Source organism: Lytechinus variegatus, chromosome 9 (assembly GCF_018143015.1).
Source record: "Lytechinus variegatus isolate NC3 chromosome 9, Lvar_3.0, whole genome shotgun sequence".
NCBI lineage: Eukaryota > Metazoa > Echinodermata > Echinoidea > Temnopleuroida > Toxopneustidae > Lytechinus > Lytechinus variegatus.
The window spans coordinates 35,641,152-35,664,922 of NC_054748.1; the positions used below are offsets into that span (position 1 = coordinate 35,641,152).

The window sequence follows — 23,771 nt, forward strand, 5'->3', positions numbered from 1 at the left end:
CATGGTATGTTCACATCGTTGAACTGTGGCAAGTGAAAATGTTCATATTGTGGACCTGCAGTATGTGAAAATGTGATTCACACTGTTAACATGCTCAAATTAATGATGTGAAAATAATCTCACTTTAAAGGGGAAGTTCACCCTGAAGAAAACTTTCTTGTAAAAATAGCAGAAAAAATAGAAAAAAAAAACCCGGTGAAGGTTTGAGGAAAATCCGTTAAAGAGTAAAAAAGTTATTAGAGTTCAAAGTTTTGGATTTGTGACGTCATAAACGAGCAGCTGCCCCATGTGTTATGTAATATAAAATGCATAAATTTCAAATTTTGTATGGTTCCTGATGACTTAATTTTGTTTTCTTTTCATGATCGGGTGAAACGATTTGTCCATTGATATACAAAAGTTACAGTGAAAACCATTTTCAATTTTCTGAGAAAATGACATTTCATTGATTTTTTACCATTCGCTATGTTAGAATGCTGCTCGCATATGACGTCACAAATCAAATAATTGAAATTCTAATAACTTTTTAATTATTTGATGAATTTTTCTCAAACCTTCGGCAATATTTTTCATTAATTTTTTGCTATTTTTACAATAAACTTTTTGTCATGGTGAACTTCCCCTTTAATGAAACTTCTACAGTGTGTGTGTCCAGACTGTGCATATAACTTTAAAACACTGTGGACACCTGTACAGTGTGAATGTTTGGGGTGTCTTCACATTGTGGACCAGCAGGATGTGAAAATGTGATTCACACTGTTAAAATGCTCAAATCTAATTAATTCAAGGTAATCTCACTTTGATGTCACTTCTACAGTGTGTGTCCACCTGTGAATATAATTTTAAAAGACGGTGGACACCTTGTAAAGTGTGGATGTTCATAGTGTGTTCACACTGTGGACCTGCAGTATGTGAAAATGTGATTCAAACTGTTAAATAGCTCATATCAATTATGTGATGTTACTCTAACTTTGATGTCACTTCTAAAGTGTGCATGTCCACAGCATGATAATTCCACACTGTGGATACCTCAATAGAGTGTTCACATCATGAACTTTTTGGAGGTGTCACGGTGTAGAGGTTAGGTCACTTTATCCTTAAACCAGGGGTCATGGGTTTAAATCCTACCTGGCCCTAATGTCCTTTGGCAAGTCACTTATCCACATTTGTCACTCTCCACCCAGCTGTTGAATGTATACCTGGTAGGATGTGAATGACGATGTGATTAGATTGGCACGTGTGCATCGATAAACGGTTCCCTAGCCAGGACACTCTCCAGGGAGTGGGGATAGTAAACTTTATTTGTGGAACAGCAACGGATCCTATGACGGGGTTATAATAATTACAATGTAAAGCACTTAATATAAACCCAACGTATGAAGGGCCATATAAATGTAACTATTATCATTATCATTATCAAGGTAAATGCTAGTTTTGGTAACGATATCAAAATGAGTTCGTACAGAATCCAATGAAATGACCACCAAAGTGTCTGTTTGTATACATAAAACGCATGTGCAAAAGGATTCTGGAAGAAATTGTGTAATTGCTGAGAAATCAGCAAATGAGCACAGGATTCTGGTAGAGCGTCGGACCCGACGCTCTAAGCAACAATTATACATTGTCCTACGTGCTCTTATCTGTGTTGGGGACATTCAGTGTGAAGATTTTTCAGCGTAGATTTCCAGATTCACAAAGTTCAGATAATGTAACTTTACCAGATCTAGATCCTCGATGATATACTCACAATTAAGCCTTGTTTTACAGACTTTCTCATGAAATTAGTGTTTACGGCAACTACTGGAATTTCTCTTTAACTCAAGATGGGATTCACATTGTTATTTTAACAGTGTGAATATAATTTCACACTGTGGACACCTCCAGTCTACAATATGAGTGTTTACATTGTTTTTACCAAATGGACTATCAATGTTAAAAATGTGATTTACACTGTCATAATGTCCAAATTTAACAATGTGAACATTATCTCACTTTGTTATTGCCTCTACCATATGCATGTTCAGTGTGTTCACATTGTGGATCTATGTAAGAGTGTGATTAATACTGTTAAAATGCACAAATTCAAATAGTGTGAATACAATTTCACACTTTGCACATGTAGACAGTGTGAGTGCACACAGTGTGTTCACATAGTGGAACTATGTGAAAATGTGATACACACTATAAAAATGTCAAAATTTAACAGTGTGACATAAGTTCACACTGTGAACACACCCACAAGTGTGTTCACATAGTTGAACTATGTGGAGATTTGATCTACAATGCTAAAGTGTTCATATTATATTTTTTGCAATGTGAAGGCTGTGGACACCTCTACAATGTGTTTACAGTGTATTCACACAGTGGACTCTATGAATCTGAGATCAACTTCAAAAAAAGTAAAAATGATAGCACATTGTGTTCCTCACTGTGAACACACTGTGGAGTGTGAGACACTGCACTTGCCAACAGGACTGTGTGACTGGTTCCAGTAGGACAATGCATGCATATTTGTAAGTGTATAGAGACGATTTCACACTGTGTTCAACACTGTGAACACATTATGAACAATATATTAGACTGGTGGACCACTGTGGAGTGGAACAATGTCCTTACGGTAGAAATTCCACACACTAATCAAATGACTAACTTCAACACTATACGCTAGCCTAAAACTAACCCTCACCCAACAACCCTTACCCTTAACATAAATCTTTAGACAAATAGAGCCCGGAGCAATTGTCGCAGGAGCAAAAGTCGTGTCATTAGTTTTTATCAACAGGGATGCAGAGGGACTAACTGGTTCCAACAGGGCATAGATATATTACCTCTTCTTCATAATTATATAAGTTGATTAACAGAAACAAATATGTATTATGTAAGCTTGTATAGATGACACATATATTTCAATATCAACACTTATTTATAAATCAGTATGCTGCATATAATTAGAAGTAGCCTGACCAACAACCAAGTGAAAAGGCAAGATCGAGGGAGCTTGAACTTAGAACTGACTATTGGGTTAATATTAAGTGAGTAGTGATTCACATTGAAAGAAGTTGATATCAGTTCTATAACTGGTTTCAAAATGATCTAATTAACTTGAAAAAAAATCTCCATTAAAAAAAGTAATCAAATAAACTCAGAAATTGGATTTGACAATGTATTTATTTCCTTAATAAAAAAAATTAAGTGACTGCTATAAACAAACCTGGGACCCATTTCATAAAACTTGTTATAATAGCAAATTGAGAAAATAGTTTAAGGCTACTGAAATCCTCTAATCTGATTAGCTGATAGTAAATTCGTTCTAGAAACTGTGCATTTGTTATAATAACAATAACAATTCTTCATGAGATGGGGCCTACATATATATGACACTCATTTTGAAATGGGGATATCAGAGTAAAGTCCAAATTCTCTTCAAATAAATCTTGATTTGCACAAAATGTAACCCCCCCCAAAAAAAATTAAAGCAACAATAATAAAGACAGCAAAAACAAAACAAAAACGAAACAAAAGTGATTTTAAAACAGTGAGTTTTGTTAATATTCAATATCCTTCAATTTGTGTAGAAATGAATATGAATGCTTACCCTAAAAATACAGAAAAGGAAATATTAAAGAACTTTATTGCACACATCCAGGTTAGTCCAAATAGATCCTCAACTTTCCAACAAACATTCAAAAGATTTCCTTGCACGTCACGGACATGACATGATGATAGTATAGTGTAAATACAGAGAGGAGAGGAAGTTGGAATGTACAGAACAGATACTGCGTGAGTGTGACAAAATTAAACGGAGGGAACAGCACGTCCACTACGCATGCATGACTCGCAGGCGGTTCCAACTTGCTCTCGCTGGTACGTGGATCCCGGATATTCTATTCCCCACTCTTCGTTTGCCCCCATCCCGTCCTGGACCAGAATGTTGGCCCCTCTCATCCCCCAAAAATCTGTGAAGTGGTTTATGAAAATCCTGCTCATTCCTTTTTCCTTCAACCGCCCCCTCCTGGACTGAGCTAATGCCCTTCTACAACTGAACATCTTTTTTCTTGGTGGTTTACGTAAATCCTGTTTCCCCCTTTTTCTCTTACCGTACATACCCACCCCTCCCACACCTTTCTGTTAGCCCCTTCCCATCTGACTAAGGCTGTGTTTATGCTTCCATCTTTCAGGCCAGAATCAGCGTTTCCAAACGTGATTAGTGCAAAACACGGTTGCATCCATGCTTACTTTCATATAAACGCTGTTTCAAAACGCCGATCCTAAACTCACAAAAAGGTGCGTTTGTAAACGTCGTTTGACCAGAATCAGGCTTTCTGGGGAAGCATAAACACAACCGCGATCGTAAACGTGTTTAAATGACGTCATTTGGTACCTGCTTCCGGTGAGATGAAAATCCGCGGGCAAATACTGTCGTATTGCTCCATGTTATCTCTACGTAATAACAACAATGGGAAAAAAAACTTTCGAAAAAAGGCGCGCCCAATTTGACCTCGCTTTACGATGCGAAGCCAGTTGAGATCATGATTTGCTCTGAAAAGTTAAGCATAAACAGCACTCCCAGAACCACGTTTACTATCGGCGTTTTGAATCGACGTTTGAAATCGCTGATTCTGTCCTCGCAATGGAAGCATAAACACACCCCAACTCTTTCAAGTGGTTTATGAAAATTGTGTTTCCCCTCTCTCATTTTAACTAGGGTACCTTGGATCAAAACCGGGGCACAAGAAGTCCCGACATTCAAAATGTGAATCTCACACCAATATCGATTTGCTGAATTAAATCTCCATCCCTCTCTCCCTCCTTTTACAAAAGATTTCAAATAAAAAGATAAGTATATAATCAGATGAAATTATAAACAAAATTTCTATTTCAACACATCTCTGGATCATAATTTCATGAAAACTGTACAAGTAACAGAAAGAGGTTCAGTGACGTAAAACAACACTCAGGATGAGTACAGTTTGAATATGCCTTATCAGATGGCCTGGATTTCAAATGCAGCCCCTCGGTACAGGAAAAAAATAAGTGGAGTACGGGTGGGGTTCAGGGCAAGGTAAAATGGAGAGGGAGAGAGAGAAGTGAGGGGTTCGGGGGAAAATCAGTGAGAGAGCAAGGGAAAAGAGAAACATGTACAGACAAAGGCAGAGAAAAAGGCAGGCTTGCAGAGATTACAAAGAGTCGACACAGACACGCACAAGGGATGGAGAGAGGGGGTGAGAATGAAAGTGAGAAAGAGAGAGGGGGGGGGGGGTTGATTCAGAAACTGAAAGAGGGGAGGGGGAACTCTCTCCAAGAGATAACTAAATGAGGCAGGGTGGGGTACGATTAAAACTGAGAAAGAGAGAGAGAGATGGGAAGGGGGTGGGGAGATGATTCAGCAACTGAAAGAGGGGGAAGCGAAACTATCTCCAAGAGATTACTAAATGACACAAGGAGGGGGACGTGAATGCCTTCAAATCTGGTAAGGGATTTTGGTAAGTGACGGGGAAAGGGGGGGGTCTCCATATCTAGTACGAGAGCTCAGTAAATGACCAAAATTGGCATAGATCTATCAAAATCATGACTCACTGCAATGGCGAAGTTCACCTATACAGAGTTCACAAAAGTATTACAGGAATTTGCCTACTCACAAGACAAATTAGTGCAGTTTTTCACAGTTGAAATTCTCAGCAGAACAGGGGTATAGGCCTTGGTTTGTATTTAACCTTGTTTATGAATTTAGCGTGTTAACAAATATGAAAATGGCCTGTAGTTTCTTTTTAATTAGTTTAGTAGTTTAATTTGTAACAAACTTATGTAACCATTTCAATATGTTAGATTGGAAGAAAATGATTTGTGGGACTTAGACTGAATTTATTCACAACATCATTCAATACGTAAAGAAATAAACAAAGCAAAAAAAGACAGAAACATGTTTCTCACTGAAGCCATTAAAACGTGTTCACTAATTACGCAATATCACATAGACTGCAATCTTCCTGAGATGTAGAACAACTGAAAACTGATAAAAATAGATTATTTCTCTGATGCAATTCTTTACCATTGTCTGAAAGCAAAAGGAAATGAATAAATCAAAATTGTCATTTTTAAAGCATTTGCATTACACGCTAACAGATGTCAGAAATCATACTACTGTGAATGCAGCAACTGGGTATATGCTAGGCAAACCCCTAAAGGTAGATGACGGAACAACAGGATCACAGACAAGTACCAGTTCTTCCTGTTACTAAATAATCTGATCTTTTACCCATTTCTCATTTAAAAATAAGTGCAGGAGAATGCTTTACTTAACTACAAATAATGTTATAAACATGAAGTAAGTAAAACAGGTACTTGTACCAATATTCTCAATGAATAGAGATATGTTGAATAAAAATAGGGCAAATTATAGAGAAAATTAGAGAGAATGAGGAATGCCTATTAAAGTTGAATCAGACAATGATTTACCTTCCTATCATATAACAAAACTCATAGTGCATAATTTATCACCAATATAATGCAAATGCACATAACTCTAGTTGAAAATTAAAAGTCCTTTAAAAATCACTGTCACCCCCTATATACATGTATGAATATATATATTATCATCTCATCTAAATATCAACAAAAAATTGCAATTGTAGGCCTTTAATTTAGGATATGCCCCTTTTCCCTAAGACACATTTACATATTAAAGCATGAGAGGGCAAAACAAAAAAGCCCAAAGGAATCTCCAAGGGCTAATGAATGGGGGCATCAATGGTAGACATAAGGGTATCCTCAACCATAACCTTAAATCAACTTAATTATTGGTTGTAACTTGATTATTGGCTGTACTTGGATGGTATACAAGATGATCGGGAGAGTGTGAACGGGGATGTTATTTTGTAGGTATGAACAGGTGTCTACTCTGACTTCATCATTCTCCTGCATGCTTCCTCCCGTGGGGTTAGAACATGAGCAAGATTGCTGTAACATATCCCCCCTGGATGACAGACATACTAACATACACTTTACATACGCCCAACCATCACCTATATGTAGCTCTCTGTATATATCTCCTCTCTAAGACTCCTAAACTGACTACAAACTATAAATTATAAGGGAAGTCAAAGGATCCAGCCCAGGGGGAAGGGATGGAAGGTGTAGGTGCCCCCTACAAAATTTGAAAAAAAAAGAATGGTGCAGGCTCTGTTAATGCCTCTATTTGGGAGTGATGACCCCTTTTTTTGCTTGTGAAATTTTTCAACCCCTTACAAAAGTTCTAGATCTGTGGCTGACAACAGCGCTGCAGTGCTAATTTGCACCCCGTAAAAGTCAGACTCTGGATCTGTGCAAGATCCCCGCTCCCCCCCCCCAAAAAAAAGTTGATTTGAATGAAAATAGTAAAATAGTAAATTTATACCAGCATAACAAATGAAAATTTCATTAAAATTTAATGAAAACACAGAGACGAGCAAGTTATGCAGTGGAAATATTTTGCTTGAACAAGAACACAATTTCACAACATAGGCCCTACATGTGAAAATGTTGGAACTAATGACATTATACACAATTTTGTTCAAATAGTTTGTAGTGTGGTAGATACACTGTAGCGAGTGGCATAAGCAAAAGTACAACAAAGCAATCATGTTCACATTTTTTTATATTCCTAAATTGGCAACATAAATCCATCACGGACGTCAATCCCTAAATCTGCCCAAAAAAAATTGGGATCAACTTCGATAAGGGTGCTGCAATGATGTAGTCATACAGGTATAAACATAACAAATCATTCAAAAGGGGCTATGTATCGATGATTCACACTGACCTGTTTATCAAAACCATTAAAACACATGACCATGATGGTTCTACACAGGTGAAAAGGGTCCTCTTTACTCAAGGTTTACCCAAAGTTTATCACTTGTATTAAACTTTAGGGAATGGCCATGACCTTGTTATGGTTAGTTTGTTTTCTATTTCTTTCATTATCTCGGAATGTGTCCTTGATTTCATGTTAATTGTCTGTGGCTGTCTCTGATCATGTTTGTCCAACAAAATCAAACATTGCTAGTCTCACACTCTCCCTGCTGTATTCCGTCCTATATTAAAAGCAATGCATATTTTTTTCAGTTTCTTTTCATCGACCCTTTATTTCTTTTTTCATCAACTTCCCTGATTTCATAAATTCCTCTCTTGTTGTAATTTCTCGTTTTTCATTCGTTTTTATCTATTAATTCTTAAACAAAATTTTTTTAAATAATTCTTTCTTTTCATACTTACTAACTTAATCAATTATAAGATACCTCCATAAACTTATCTTGATCACTTAATAAGGCTGTCTTGCTCAATTGCAAACTCACTAAATCACTCCGTCCTTTACTCACTTTCTATCTTTTCCCCTTTTTTCTTTAATTCTTTCTTCCTCTACGTCTTCCCAACTCATTCATTATCATTTTATATTCTATTCTTTCATCATTTTATACTTTCAACAAATAAATTTTCACATTTGAAATTTACAAAGATATGTACATGCTAAAGAAATGCTGATAAATATTTGGGAGGTGATAAAAGCTTTTTGAGTTGATTCACAAATTGAGACAAAAAAAAAGGTTTCCTAGACAATAACAAAAATGAGTTTCTAAAACATATACCTGTAAATATCTACATAAAATACAATCACAAGTATAATGCAAATGTCCTTGTTATGAGAAAACAAATTCATTTGTCTTGCAATGTGATATTATCTCAGAGCGTCAGCCCTGTACAATCATGGCCAATAGAGGGCAGCAGTGAAAACTGCACCACATTGGTAATTGAATCACTTCTGCTGATATTAAAAAATACTTCATTAACATGGCACCAATATGAATGTCATAATGACCTGCAGCTTGAGTTACAAACTAAAAGATAGTCTTTAAAAATAAGACTGAAACGAAACAAAAGCATGACATCGTTATTTCATAAAGCATCAAGTTCATGTTTATGCAAGCCAAGCATTATTCACGAAAGTATGGAAATGGACTGGGAAAGGTTACAATTGCAGTTTTTATGTCAACATGAGAGTTCATTAATCCTATATTTCCTAGAACAGGAAACAGAAGAATCCTGTTTATAATGTTTGTTATTAGTCCATTAAGTTGGTTCTATTTCTTACTTTGCCTTATGAGAGAGAAAAGCAAACAATACAAACAATAACTGCATGTAATTGTTCTAATGGTTTCTGACTAAATAAAAACAGTTTATTAGGTGTCATTTTTAATTTTGGTTTCATCTCCATAAGACATGTAAGGCAGGAATTAAAGAAATATAATAATATTTATGTTAGTTTACATTCAAGAAGGGTAAATGTAGAAATCATATTTCATCGTCAACTTCTTCCAATCAATTATTCACTCCTAATTCATTCATTCATTCCAATCCGTCATTGAAATTCATCTATTTACTTGCTTAAATTTCATTAATTAAAAGTTAGAATTCATTCATTCATTTATTCATTCACTCATTCATTCATTCATTCAATCAATCAATCATCCCTCCATTCATTCATTTTAATTCAATAATTTATTCAATCATCCATCCATCGATTCGTTCATTTGAATTCATTCATTTATTCAACCATACATCCATTCATTTGAATCCATTCATTTTTTCAATATCTTTATCAACTTGGTTCAAAAATTTAGTTTTCATAATTATGTCACAACTTCTAGGACAAAATATGGTTGTTTATTTTTTAACTGATAAGATTTAAAAGAAAAAGACCCTCCCACTTCTATTGACATTCTATGTTTTTTTTTGCAAATTCCTCGACTTTTCCTACGTGTTATTTAATAAGATGTGAATCTACTTATTTTCAATCTTTTCTTCTCTATGCCACACTCTAAACATTTCTCCCACTCCCTGAATATTCCTGGATCTACTGCTATAGCAATCATTGCGCCGCCTATAAAGTCCAAAGCACATAGTTTCTAGGTACATCAGTCATCGTCACACCACATGCGTAAAACACACACACACCGTTGCCATGGTTACCCGTTCCAAGTGTCTGCACCCACGGAAAGGCGGGAAATGGCTCCCAGCCAGAAGGTACCTAATATCCAACGGGAGGGGTTTTTGGAAGGAGGGGGAAGTTTCCTTCGCAGGCGAACAGCCCTCGTCGGGAGAGGTGTATCATCCTGCAGGGTTTTGTGTCATGATAAAGTGTCTGTAAAGCTATGCACAATCCTATGAACGACTGAAATGTGGCAAGTCAGATATGTCTTCATGTTGCAAGAAGAAATTTGCGATCAAATGGAAAAATTCTGTCACAATTTTACAATTGATAGATTCATTTAAGCTGTAGCATATTACTTTCAACTCTTTGGTGCAAGGAGCAGATCGGCAATCACTTGCAGAATTGCAATTAATTGCAAGACATTGGTGTGGGGAATCCAAATAAATTTGAAGTTGTTTGCAAGTTTTTTGCCATGCCCCATTTGTAACATTAGTGCTCAGAAGGTGAAGCTGTAAGTAAAATATATTCAATTTGAGTAATGCGAGAATAGTTTGATTTAGACACAAAAGTCTATTTCATCTCATAAACTTTTAACCCAGATAATGCAAACAAGAACCATCTTCAAGATCAACAAATGCTACAAACTTTAATTTTTTTTATCAAATGGGCAAATATTATGAAGATTTGTACTTAAGACTCACTGAACGTTTTAAACAGTCTGCCTGTGTAGACTAGACAAAGTTCATCTCCGCTGGGGGGAAAGGGAGGGAGGAAGGAGAAGGTCACCTGACAAGGAGAGCAGGGACAAAGTCATGTGACTACATCGTCGGATGTCAAGTAAATTACTCGATATCATGTTTTGATCCTAAGCACGTGGTAGAAGCATGGATCCAGTATCAGGGGGAGTGTTACATGAAAAGTTTTATCTGCGATTTGCACTGACTGATGTTACAGGCTACTGTAAATCCTTGCATCTGGTTGGCTGGGAGTGAAAAGGGCAGCACTGAAAATTACTGGCAAAACTCTCCATGGAATGCTTCTTACGAATGCATTTATTGTAACGGCATGTTCACACGGAAATTGTCTTTGGAAATGACTTGGAAATGTGAATGGTATCTATCACATGTGAAGGGTACACCACTAGTGAAGCATGGTCCAGTTCACATTTGAATTCTAAACTACTGAAAAGAAACACCAATGGGAAATAAATGTAAATATATTACAAGCGAGAAGCACTCTTGATCAGCTTAACCTAAAAAAAGCATGTTTACAGAAGTGCTATCATGGGGAAAAAACATTTAGGAAAGTAACGTTTCATTTTTTGAAACAACTTTTGAGTAATATTTGTCCATCTTCCATGCTTTCACTTTGTGAATTTGTGAATAAGACTTTTCTGATAATTTGATTATTCCCTTTGACATGTTGAATAATTATTATCACACAATTTAAGCTGAAAAAGAGAATACTTCCTTTACAAAATAAACCATATACCTGTAACGAAGCCAAAAACAGTCATACTTCACAAATTGACATGTCAATTGCTATTCAATAGAAAATGAAAAATTTGCATGTAGATCAATTTTTACTGCATAATGACAATTGCAGTCTCTACTCTGACTAACTCGTTGATTGATTCCCAAAGCCAAATCTATAAAAACCATTGTCAACAATATTGGAGCAATGCTCAATTAGCATTCAATTACACTAAGTGGTCAGTAATTAGGCTAATAGATCAATGAATCATTACCTAATATATAGCCTATTACTCACACATTAAGGCTCTTTTTTAAACTTTAATGAACCCTAAACTGATTTTCCAAAAGTGTTCCCTTTTGTTAAGCTAAAGAGTAGGTACTTGTTGAAAATTACAAGAACTTTCATGAGGATTTTTCAAAGGGTGCAATTATTCTTGCCATGTGGAAGCAAATAGACCAGTTCGTAGAACATCATGGACAATTTTCTTCAACTGACCTTTCATTTCTTTCAATGTGATATGCAGATTTCAAAGCAAGATATTATAAAGCATGCCTTGCATAGCAGAATGAAGAAAGGGAATAGACCAGGGGCCCATTTCATAAAGGATTTGTAACTTTGCCATTATGGCAACTACCGTGGTAACCTTGAATATGATTGGGTGCTGAGCCCTATTACCATGGTAGTTGCCATTATGGCAAAGTAACAACAGTTGCAAGTCATTTATGAAACGGGGCCCCAGGTGACTAGAACAGCACACCAATGGACACTATTTGTTGCATTTCACGTTGAATGCATATTATAGCATGTACAGTGTACAGGCAAACTGTGCGATACCAGTCGTTCGTGGACGCATTGTTGCTTTTGTGGATGTAAATGAAAAATACAATTCAAAAGAATATATGAATAATCAAGACATCGAAGTTGGTGCATATCTCATTAGATCTTAAACCACCATGTCACTTTGGTACAAATGACCTTCCTCTGATCATGTGCAGAGTGGAACTACGGACTGGCTTTATTTGGGGTGATTCCATATCGTGTATAATACCCCGTTTAGATCTACCTCTCTCTGGTGTCACGCTAGACAATCGTCTAGAACGAACACAGCATGAAATTCCATATCAAAACACGAGGTGAACATTAGGGGCCCGTTTAGATCTGCGGTGATCGCGAGATACACCATCTACCTTGGACTCGCGAAATGCGTAGTCATGGCAAAAACGTCAATCCAAATACCAATACACAATTTTCAGTGCACATTTTAAAAGTCAAAAGTGTCAGATTATATTATTTTTGTCAATATATGTTTGGCAAATCGGCCTCGTTGTTTACACGATGACTAGCACGTGCATATATATATATATACACGAGAGAAGCGCGCGCTCCGGTGAACTTCCGTTTTCTATGCTGCGATCACACAGAGACCTTTTAAATCTACAATCCAACAGTGGATCACGCTGTGTGATGCTGCGATTGTGCTAGACTGTCTTGAGTGAATTTCCTCTCGCGATTCCCTCAGATTCGTACTTTGTGCTAGACCGTTTAGATCTAACGACTAGTCTAGGACGACCTGCGGTAGCCTTCGAGAGCACTCTAGATTTTTGTTAGATCTAAACAGGACATTTCAACAACAATTTCTAGTCTCTCAGCTGAATGCTTGGGCAATAAAATTTTCTTTTGGGTCAATGAAAAAGCTATAGTGGGTAGTCTTGTGAAAAACTGATAACCAACAAAAATTTTGATTATGGACCATCACGTCAGAGGGTTTATCCGACAGTTACCACAGTCACAGTGCTTCTCAGTGATTCAAAATCAAGGAAAGCTGTCAGATTTGACAACTTGTAGGACGAAACTGTTGATGAAACGCTCCCCAGGTTACCACCACTCACCGAGAACATTTGCATGTTAACAAGGTGCAGGGGGCACTAAAGGCCTACTGCCCCCCCCCCCCCAGAATCTATGTCTGCCAAAGCCCACTTCTTTGACTAAATTTAGATTAACTGGTATTTTGAAACCACATTAGATATAAAATCTACAGTATATGCTCTCTGAGTCTCCTAGAAATTGGATCAATTTCCTCAACGTGCAGATTCAGAACTCTATTACCCATATCTGTTCCGCTCGCAGAGGAAAAAACAAGTTGACTGGGGATAAATTTGAACCGTTATTTTTTTCATATCTAGACCAAAACGTGGCTGTTGACAAGAAGGTGAATGAAATTGAGTTCAGTGAAAATCAAATGATTGAAATTTTAAGGTTCTAAAGTGTAAATTCTTGTTGTCCCCCTGCATCATCTCCTCTTCTTATTCTTCATTCATATTTATCATCATTGTTACTGTCATCATCATGATCCCCATTATCATGGTCATCATCATCATCCTCATTACCATCACCACCACCATCATTATCACTATCATCATCATTTATCATCATCATCACTATCATCATCATCATCATCATCATCATTTATCATCATCATCACTATCATCATCATCATCATTTATCATCATTATCATCATCAAAATTATTATCACTATCATCATCATTTATCATCATCATCACCACCATTATTATTATCATCATCATCATCATCATCATCACCATCATCATCATCACCATCATCATCATCACCATCATCATCATCACCATCATTATCACCATCATCATCATCATCATCACCATCATCATCATCATTGTCATCATCATCATCATCATTGTCACCATCATCATCTTTTCTTTCAGTGGTATATACAATGTAAAGCATTGCCACGTTCACTTCATTCTTTAAATGTAATATGATCAATCAAAGTTTGGCTTTCGGAAAGAACTGCCAAAGCGAACCATTCTACAAATGGTCAACAACCTGTGTAATAATCTCAGAAGTTTTGATCTAAATTCACAAAATTTAGGTCCGATCACTGCTCTTCCCGGAGTTTTATGACCTACTCTCTTGGATCTTTCAAACCACATTTACCATCATTTCCTGGGGAAGTCAAAATTAAGGTTCACATCCCTAAGAAAGGCTAGTGGTCAGACAAAAAAAAATGGTCGCTGGATACTCAGGAAAACATAATCTTATACAGGAATGCAAAGTGGCAATAACTTCAAGTATGGGACATTTTTTTCCTCAAATTGTGGCTCAAGTTTTCATATGCAGATTGATACTTTCTTTAAAGTACACAATGCATATTGAATTTTGAGAGCCTTTGGTATGAACAAAATTTCTTTCTGAATTCACAGACATTCTATCAGTATTCACGGTAAAAAATCTATATTTAAAATTTTCTATGTATAGGTCAATTCAGAAAACAATTAAAAAAGAGGCTTGGATCTAAAAATTAAGAATTTCACCATATGTTTGGTTTAATTCAATAAATGCGTAATCATATGAACTAAGAATCAGGATTAAGCTCAATTACAAGGTAATTGATCAATTACGTAATTAATTACATTTTTTTAATAATTGTACTTGAAGTTTTGAAACGCAAAGTAATTGTAATTAAAAAAGTGTTATTGGCTTAAATTTCTGTCAATTACCTTTTAATTACATTCAATTACTTTACAATAAACTTATTCAATTTACGATATGATTTCATGACCTTTTTCATATAAACTGCTTCAGCAATGAAGTGAGTAAAAGGCAGAATGCCTGCTCTTTAACATAAACATTCATCTTGTCAGTTTCTATGTTACTTAGAATCATGCTGAAATAGGTGGTAGTATGTAAGAATAAAAAAATTGGTTTCATTTATGACTTTTCTCGAAAGTAATTGAACTTCTGATTGTAACTACCAAAAGTAATTGGTAATTGTAATTCATTTCCTCAATAACATAATTGTAATTGTAATTAAAGAAAGTAATTGACCCCAACCCTTCTGATTCAGTAATAAGTCTTAAAAACAGTATTTAATGATTTCTCAATTCTTTATTGAGAAATCATTGTTTTACAGAAAAAACAAAAAAAATGACATGCTATATCCAACTTGCCAGATAATTATTATGATAACAGTATTATTATTTTTGTTTGCATTGTAATGCTTGTTCAGACCATTCTGTCCACATTATCAACGATATACTGACAAAACAAAATATTAAAAATTAACAAAGAAACAGCAACATAAACAAAACAATAGTCAACAAGTTTGATAAAACTTCCAAAGCCAAAATCTCCATTTAACCTCAAAAGATAAAGCAAGATTAAACAATGTCCAAGTTCATTTCAGGCGGGGTAAGGTATTATTACCGGTTGCCTACGCAACAGGGATTATGGGTACAAATCCCTCTCGGAGCCACGCCCGTGACCCCATAGTTACCCATAGCTTGAAATCAGGGAAAGCCCCCATCTAAATTACAGAATATTATAGTAGGGGAGACCGGGGTTAGTTGGAACATGGGGTAACTTGAAACATTGTAATTTTGTTTAAAGCCTGTAAAATAAATTTATGCAATACTGCCCTCAATTTTTTGCTATTAATAACATAACACTGTTGAATTATTATTGCAATAAATTGAGGGCAGTATTGCATAAATTTATTTTACAGGCTTTAAAGAAAATTACAATGTTTTAAGTTACCCTGTGTTCCAACTAACCCCAGTCTCCCCTATATAGGCAAGGTGTCAATTACAGAATGTTATAGTATAGGCAAGGTGTCAATCGACACTTTGCCCACTCTCCACCCAGGTGCTTAAATGGGTACCCAAAATGATGTGAATATCTTTGCAGCTTGTCCTATACTGTGTGCACCTCGTAGATGACTAACTGGATGATCCCGGGATAAAATTATGCACTGGGACTCAGGGCGATTATTGCAAAAATACCACTCTACCAGGAGAGCTACCATGCCTCCTGTTATATTATTTTGAATTTGATTCCAATGTGTAAATTTACATGCTCTAGTTACCATTTAGAATTGATCGCTATGCACTTGAAATGATTGGAGGAGGGGGGGGGTCATTAGTTACGAGCAAATATTTGATCACAAGTTTGTTGACCTGAAGACTTATTATCACATGTAATGCAAGGTCATATTACAATATCACAGAATCCATGCAGAACTTCCTTTTCTCATACAGGATATAGTTTATAATTAACTAACTGAGTTCATGAGAATTGAACAGGATGTCGCTGGATGAAACTGAAAGACCACACTTACAACTTTTTATAAAAATAAAAAAGAAAAAAAATAGAGTAAATACGGCAGCCTTTAGGTTCATTGCACATTTTATAATGACCATATATTCACATTGATTTAATAAAATGCAAATGCATATCACATAGTTACTGAATATGTTAAAAAGAGGTAAAAGGAGAAGTAGTATAGTATTAGTAGCAGCAGCAGTAATAGTAGCAGAAGTAGTAGTAGTAGTAGTAGTAGTAGTAGTAGTAGTAGTAGTAGTAGTAGTAATAGTAAAAAACACAGTAATATCAATATATCCATTAATAAGAAATCATTGCTTCATCCACTTAGTGAGATTTGAACCCACATGCTGTCATTCCACAGGAAGACACCATCTCCACCTACTCATTCACAGAGTACAGTAGTTACCCTTGAAGGAGATGAAGATTCTGTTACTTCTGCAACACAAATTCTGAAAGTAATTGTAATAGCATAACACACCTGACATAGCAAAGGGAAAAACATGAGTGCACTCACTTTGCTCATTGACCTCGGAATCACTTCCTTCGGAGGTCACCGATATCCTGTCATCTTCCGTCTTCTGGTGGTGATGCTTCCTGCGGAACGCATCATTGATCTTCCGTCTCATCTGAAATTAAAGAAAAGGGTAGAAGAAATCTCCAATTTTTTTTTCTTTCAATAGCATTTATTTAATCATGTACATTTCACATTTACATCAAAATACATTAAACATAATCAAATAATACATAGGGAAGATGATACAGAGATTTACCAGTACAGTTTTTGTTCATTTCTAGTCTCCTACGCAATTCTGATTTAAATAAAAACGTGATGGTCTATTGTCTACTTTCCTGTAATTACGTAACAAAATCGATTTATACACAGAAATCAAGAAATCTCCAATTAATTCTGAGTCTAGTTGAGTTTTTTTTAACATAAATTTTAAGATATTCCTGGATGGAACAATAACTTCCTGAAATACTTGCAAACAAACCCAGTTTCATGAAACATACAAGAAAATGCCTCTGTGTTGGTTCTAATGCCTACTTCTCATCACCTGAAATTGCATTTGTGTTCAGCCAAATTACAATTAGTGGAGCTGTTTTCCCCAAGTGATAAGAAATTTTTTGACATTCTAAATGCCAATTGCTCAAACATTGCAAATCTTTTATGACTTTTAAAACAACCAGTAAAATTAAAAAGAAACAAGTGGAATGCCTCTGGCCGTCTCACCTGCATCACGCGGTTCAATATAGCAGCAGTGCTCACTTTGAATACTACTCTAACTCGCACAAGATGTTCAGTGATACATGGTTACTCTTATTTCCCTTTTTTATGAACTAGACCAATAAACTTACAGAGATATGATGGTTATTCAACGAAAAACCCCAACATGGCCAAAGTTCATTGACCTTACATGACCTTTGACCTTGATCATGTGACCTGAAACTCGAACAGGATGTTCAGTGATACTTGATTACTCTTATGTACAAGTTTCATGAATCAGATCCATAAACTTTCAAAGTTATGATGGTAATTCAACAGATACACCCAATTCGGCCAAAGTTCATTGACCTTTGACCTTGGTCATGTGACCTGAAACGCGCACAGGATGTTCAGTGATACTTGATTACTCTAATGTCCAAGTTTAATGAACTAGACCAATAAACTTTCAAAGTTATGATGGTAATTCAACAGATACTCCCGATTCGGCCAAAGTTCATTGACCCAAAATGACCTTTGACCTTAATCATGAGACCTGAAACTTGCACAAAATATTCAGTGATGCTTGATTACTATTATGTCCAAGTTTCATGAATCAGATCCATAAACTTTCAAAGTTATGATGGGAATTCAACAGATATCCCCAATTCGGCCAAAGTTCATTGACCCTAAATGACCTTTGACCTTGGTCATGTGACGTGAAACTCATGCAGGATGTTCAGTGATACTTGATTAACCTTATGTCCAAGTTTCATGAACTAGGTCCATATATTTTCTAAGTTATGATGACATTTCAAAAACTTAACCTCAGGTTAAGATTTCGATGTTGATTCCTCCAACATGGTCTAAGTTCATTGACCCTAAATGACCTTTGACCTTGGTCATGTGACATGAAACTCTAATAGGATGTTCAGTAATACTTGATTAACCTTATGGCCAAGTTTTATTAACTAGGTCCATATACTTTCTAAGTTATGACATCATTTCAAAAACTTAACCTCAGGTTAAGATTTGATGTTGACGCCGCCGCCGCCGCCGTCGCCGTCGGAAAAGCGGCGCCTATAGTCTCACTTTGCTTCGCAGGTGAGACAAAAAGGGCTTCCTGCAGTAGGGGAGAAAGGGGTTAGTTGGAACGCGTGGTTGTATTATTAATAGCAATAAATTGAGGGCAGTATTGCATACATTTATTTAACAGGCGTTAAATAAAATCACAATGTTTCAACTTACCCCGTGTTCCAACTAACCCTGATCTCCCCTACATATATGCATACATACATGTATCATTTGAAAAGACTGCCACCCTAAACACAATGTTAGAAAATAAAAAATACACCACTTTTACTGAGATTTTTTATTTGATTTATAGAAGAAAACCATTTTTCCTCACTTTTCTTTTCGATATTCGTGTCTCAACCAGCAAAAACTACCCTTGCACACATTCTCTGGTTATACAAGTATGCAACAATATGGTTTAGTGCCCCCCCCTCCCAACTAAAATATATTAGAGTATCAATAAAAGAGGCATGGTAAATGTCAATCATTGTTATTACCACTTTTATCAAACATCACATGGCTGTGAAAGGAATGTTCATGTAGGTCCCACATATACCGTGTTTACACATTGACTCGGCTCGCGTGTTGAATCCGCGAGCCGGGTTGAACACTGCGAAGAAGGGATCAGAGATCGTGTTCATACGTACATATAAAAAGGCGAGTTCAACACGGCTCGCGGATCTCGAACGGAAGAAGAATTATGACGTCGCAAATTAAACGCGGGAAATTCACCGCCGGAATCAAATCTTGTCCGTGCGAACAACAACAATGCCAAAAGTGAAAGCGCGCGCAGTGACCTAGGTCAAGAGAGTTCGACACGGCTTTCTGTTTACACACGAAAAAATTGCAGAGTCTGACTCGGCTCGCGGGTTGAAACCTACGATTTTGGCGGATCGAAAAAAGCCGTGTTCGACACGGCTCGCGGATCACACTGATCGCGTTTACACAGCATAAAATTGCCGTGTTGAGCACGGCTCGCGTGTCGAACCCCCGAGCCGTGTCACTGTGTAAACACGGTAATATTTGCAAAGTGAAAGGTGAAAAGGAAAAAAATCCAAATAAAAAAAATCCAAATATCATTAATATTTGATGGCATTTGGTACATGTAATGACAATTGTAAGGAGTATTTTCTGAAGCCAAACATTCCATTTTCAGAGACCTATGTGCTCTAAACCAATTAGGTACCAGGGTTTCAGTGGCTTAACAGTTGCCAGTGAAAATCACCGATTATTTGTTTCATGAAACATTCGCCAATAAAAAATCAGGAAATTGATGGTCAAATTATCACTTGCTTCAAAATGGAATGATGAGTCATGAGCTACTAGTACACTGCTGTCAAGAAATATAATGTGCAATATAGATGGAGGTAATCTTTCTCTTTGTTTATCAAAAATGTTAAAGTACAATGATAAATTTGCGCAAGGTTGTAATGGAGGTTCCATATTCTAATATCAAGGAGTGTGATTAAATGAGTTTGATATTGCTTTATTGATGAAATAAAAATATGCAGGAAGGAAATGAAAATGAAGGGTTTCTCAAGAACAGAATGTACATTTCCGGTTATAGAAAATGACATTAACATGTTTTATAGATTTATAAAAAGAAATGTACATAAAGGCAAAATCAAGGTAAACTGAACAATATACAAATTCTATTTTGTAACTTAAACTTCACTGAAAGTGGCATTCATCCATGTAGTTAAACATCAACTTCTAAAGAGAGTATATCAAAATAATTGGAATGCCACCACAGTTGACCATATTTTAAACAAACCATTAGCATTGAATTGTACATTAAACACATCATTTCATGTCTAGTCTTTTCCATGAAACCTAATAGAAGGATGTTCAGACTCTCAAAAGTTTTTAGAATCATTTAACCCTGAATGATTTCATTACATCGTATTGTTTCCATAGACCCTAGCCATCATATACATGTATGCTAACTCAGTCTCCACCGGGTTAAACCTATCATAAGTCTATATGGATATCTGTCTTATAAGACGTGAGTAACTTGAGATATGAAATACTGATTTCTGTATCTAGAATACATACAGAAACAGTGGCAGATAACATTCGCAATCTTTAAATCCACCTTCCAGACAGCCATAAAAATGAGGTTAAATGATTTAATCCAATATCCCGAATCACATACCAATGTTGAGGTACCATGTTCATGGCGAGACACCATGTTAGATGTCGTTGTGATAAATCCGCTCACAGGCATTGGATTAGATTATCTGCTGACTAATCCCTTTAAGTCCCTGGCAGTCGAACAGCTTTATCCTGTCACGTTTCGGACCCGGACTGCGCTAAACTCCAAGCATTACAGACAGATCCCTTTCGCTTTCAGCAGTTCAAATTAACTGAAAAGGGACCCAAAGGGCATGGTGTATGCTATAACAGGAAAGATGACACAGCTCAAAGTTATAAGGCACGTTGTCCGAATATCGATCGCAGAAAATCAAATTTAAATATTGCCTGACAGTGGTTAGTCATGCGAATCGGGAAGCAATCTCTTGATAAAGGTCAGACAGTAGCCAACCACATCAAGAACCTTAAACTGGTTGAACAGTTTATTTCTAGTAGACGACTTGAATAGACGTGTTTCTAAAAATCCTTGGTGTTCACTCTGCGATGTCAGCTAAGAGTGAATCAGTATACCACAAAACAAATCCCTGAGAATATGAGTAAGGACGCAGCTGCCTGTAAAAACAAAACAATCAGTTCTTCCATACCAGTATGTATTGTACAATCCAATCCAAGGGTATTGGCAACGTAAAGAGTTAATATTCTATGACAGGCACTGCACTGATGATATTCTTGTACATGATCCTTGAGATATCATACTGCAAGTCATACCAGAGAGAACTTCTCAGGGTCTATCGTTGCTACCCAGTTGAAATATTCCTTCTACTAATGATATGAGCTATGAAGGCACCATGGTTGCTGTCACGCACTGAATACCCATTCTATATAGGAACAATACACAGGAGGGCAGCAGTGGAAACTAATCTACCGATGCTCTGTAATGATCATAAATAGCTGCCGATACCCTCCCGCACTCATGAAAATTAGTTGTTTCCTCCTCGTTCTAAGGCCAATTGAGCACAACTCATTAACGTTTGGGGTATCTTTCAGTAGAATAGGAAGTAAGAGGCTAAAATATGGGACCAGGTCAATGTCTTTGGTGCAAATTCATCCCTCTCCTTGAAGATTTCTCCTTGAGAAAGTCCTAATATTGCTCTTCAGCCAATTGCATATATGCCAGCCTGGTAGTTCCTGTGCTAAGCCTACTGGATTAGGAGAATTTTGGAGTCATCGGGTTAAGCTAACTAGATGCGGACTTGAGGATGATGTTGGAAACAGTTCAATGTTGGGGGATTAGGGATTGAGTTCCTGATGAGGCCAACGTCACTTGTCAGTTTCAATAACTGTCTGACCCTTAGCAGTGTCGGTTAGGGCGATGTCTTGAATGTGTCAATACTTGGAGAATCATTTACTGGCCAGGCTACGATAAACATAATCATTGGCCGAAGTTGGTGAGGACATTGATCAATTTAAAGCAATAGACTTTGAGATAAATTTCTAAATTCCAGCAGATTTTTACAAATTAACAACTTAGTTCATGCAGAACAAGGGTTAATAAACTCTTAAATGTTTATCCAGTATGATCTATTAACAGAGATGACAATGCGGGTCCAAGATTGGTCGAACATGGATGAACAGGCCTTGAGATCCTAAAAACATATGGAGTATTTGATAGTTAAGATTAGGTAGATATCTGAAGCAGAAATAAAGCCTTATTGGGATGTGAAACTTTATTTTGTTCAGTCAATTAAGACCTTTCTCTTGATGCAGAGTAGGTCTATTAGCATTCAGAGACAACAGTTAAATGATTGAAAGAATAACAATGTAACAGCTAACGTCCCAGATTCCTCAATGACTTGATCAGATTTTTTTCTCAAGTCTAGTTCAAGATGGGTAGCAGATTTCATAAAGGGATTCACGACAGTCATATGAATCATATCACCAAAAGCATCAAGCTATTCCTAGATTTGCTACAGGGATGTGACGACAAAGTGTATAATATCCTGGAGAGAGGTAATGATAAAACTGCTACATAATACCGAGAAGTAATCAGCTAGCAGCCACAATTTGTAGAATCCCAGTTAAATATCTGCACTATAATTAGAAAATAAATTAAAATGGCAAACACTGGACGGGATCCGAGGTACGTGTAGGTGGGCGAGAGAAGAAGGCAGAGAGGTAACCTGCATAAGGCAGCACTACATGAATGTTACCTCGAAACAGGAAATGATTAACGAGAAGAACGCAATTAATGGTTGCTAACGTCTCGCTTGTGCACTTTTCCCCCATCGGATGCAGAGAGAGTCTCGTGACCGGGTGAACCTATAACTTGAGCCCCTACTGGAGTTAAGGGATATGTTATTAATAGTCTTTCTAGGTTTAATGCGTGCTATTGATTAGAGACATTTTGAATATTTAAAGGGAAAGTTAAGGCCTGGTCATGACTTTTATCATTGATAGAATTTGATACCTCATAAAATGTTTCCACGTTTCCATCTTCCAAATAACGTTACACGAGTGCCACCAAGATATTCTGATGGGGTGAGGGTGGGCGCAAAGGGGGGAGCAGGTCAACCACAAGGTGAGGTCGTGTTTTTCCTCAATCAAATTTATTGAGGTATTACACAATTAAAACACTGTTTACAAATTCGTACAACACTGTTTACTATATTAAACCTATACAGTCATTGTTTAACAACCAAGCTTAGTTTGTTGAGAATTATACAACAAAAAGTTAATTTGTTTAAAATCTTAAACACTTGTTGAAAACTGTTTAGCAACTACTGTAAGGTTCCTACAGTGTTGCATACAATTTTTAAACAGTT

At 36.5% G+C, this 23,771-nt stretch overlaps 1 protein-coding gene across 2 annotated transcripts in view; it reads right to left on the minus strand.

Annotated features, from left to right (window-relative positions):
- LOC121422105 (DENN domain-containing protein 2B-like) overlaps positions 1-22,014 on the minus strand; it is a 49,422-nt gene extending 27,408 nt beyond the window's left edge. The window contains exons 1-2 of one of the 2 annotated variants that reach the window (XM_041616929.1): positions 21,011-22,014; positions 17,095-17,206 (exon numbers count right to left, since the gene is read on the minus strand). In XM_041616929.1, coding sequence (XP_041472863.1) covers positions 17,095-17,206; positions 21,011-21,082 — 184 coding nt within the window. In that variant the 5' untranslated portion in view covers positions 21,083-22,014. The remainder of the gene's footprint in view (positions 1-17,094; positions 17,207-21,010) is intronic. The other variant, XM_041616928.1, reaches the window with a different exon arrangement.
- Between the last annotated feature and the right edge of the window lie 1,757 nt (positions 22,015-23,771).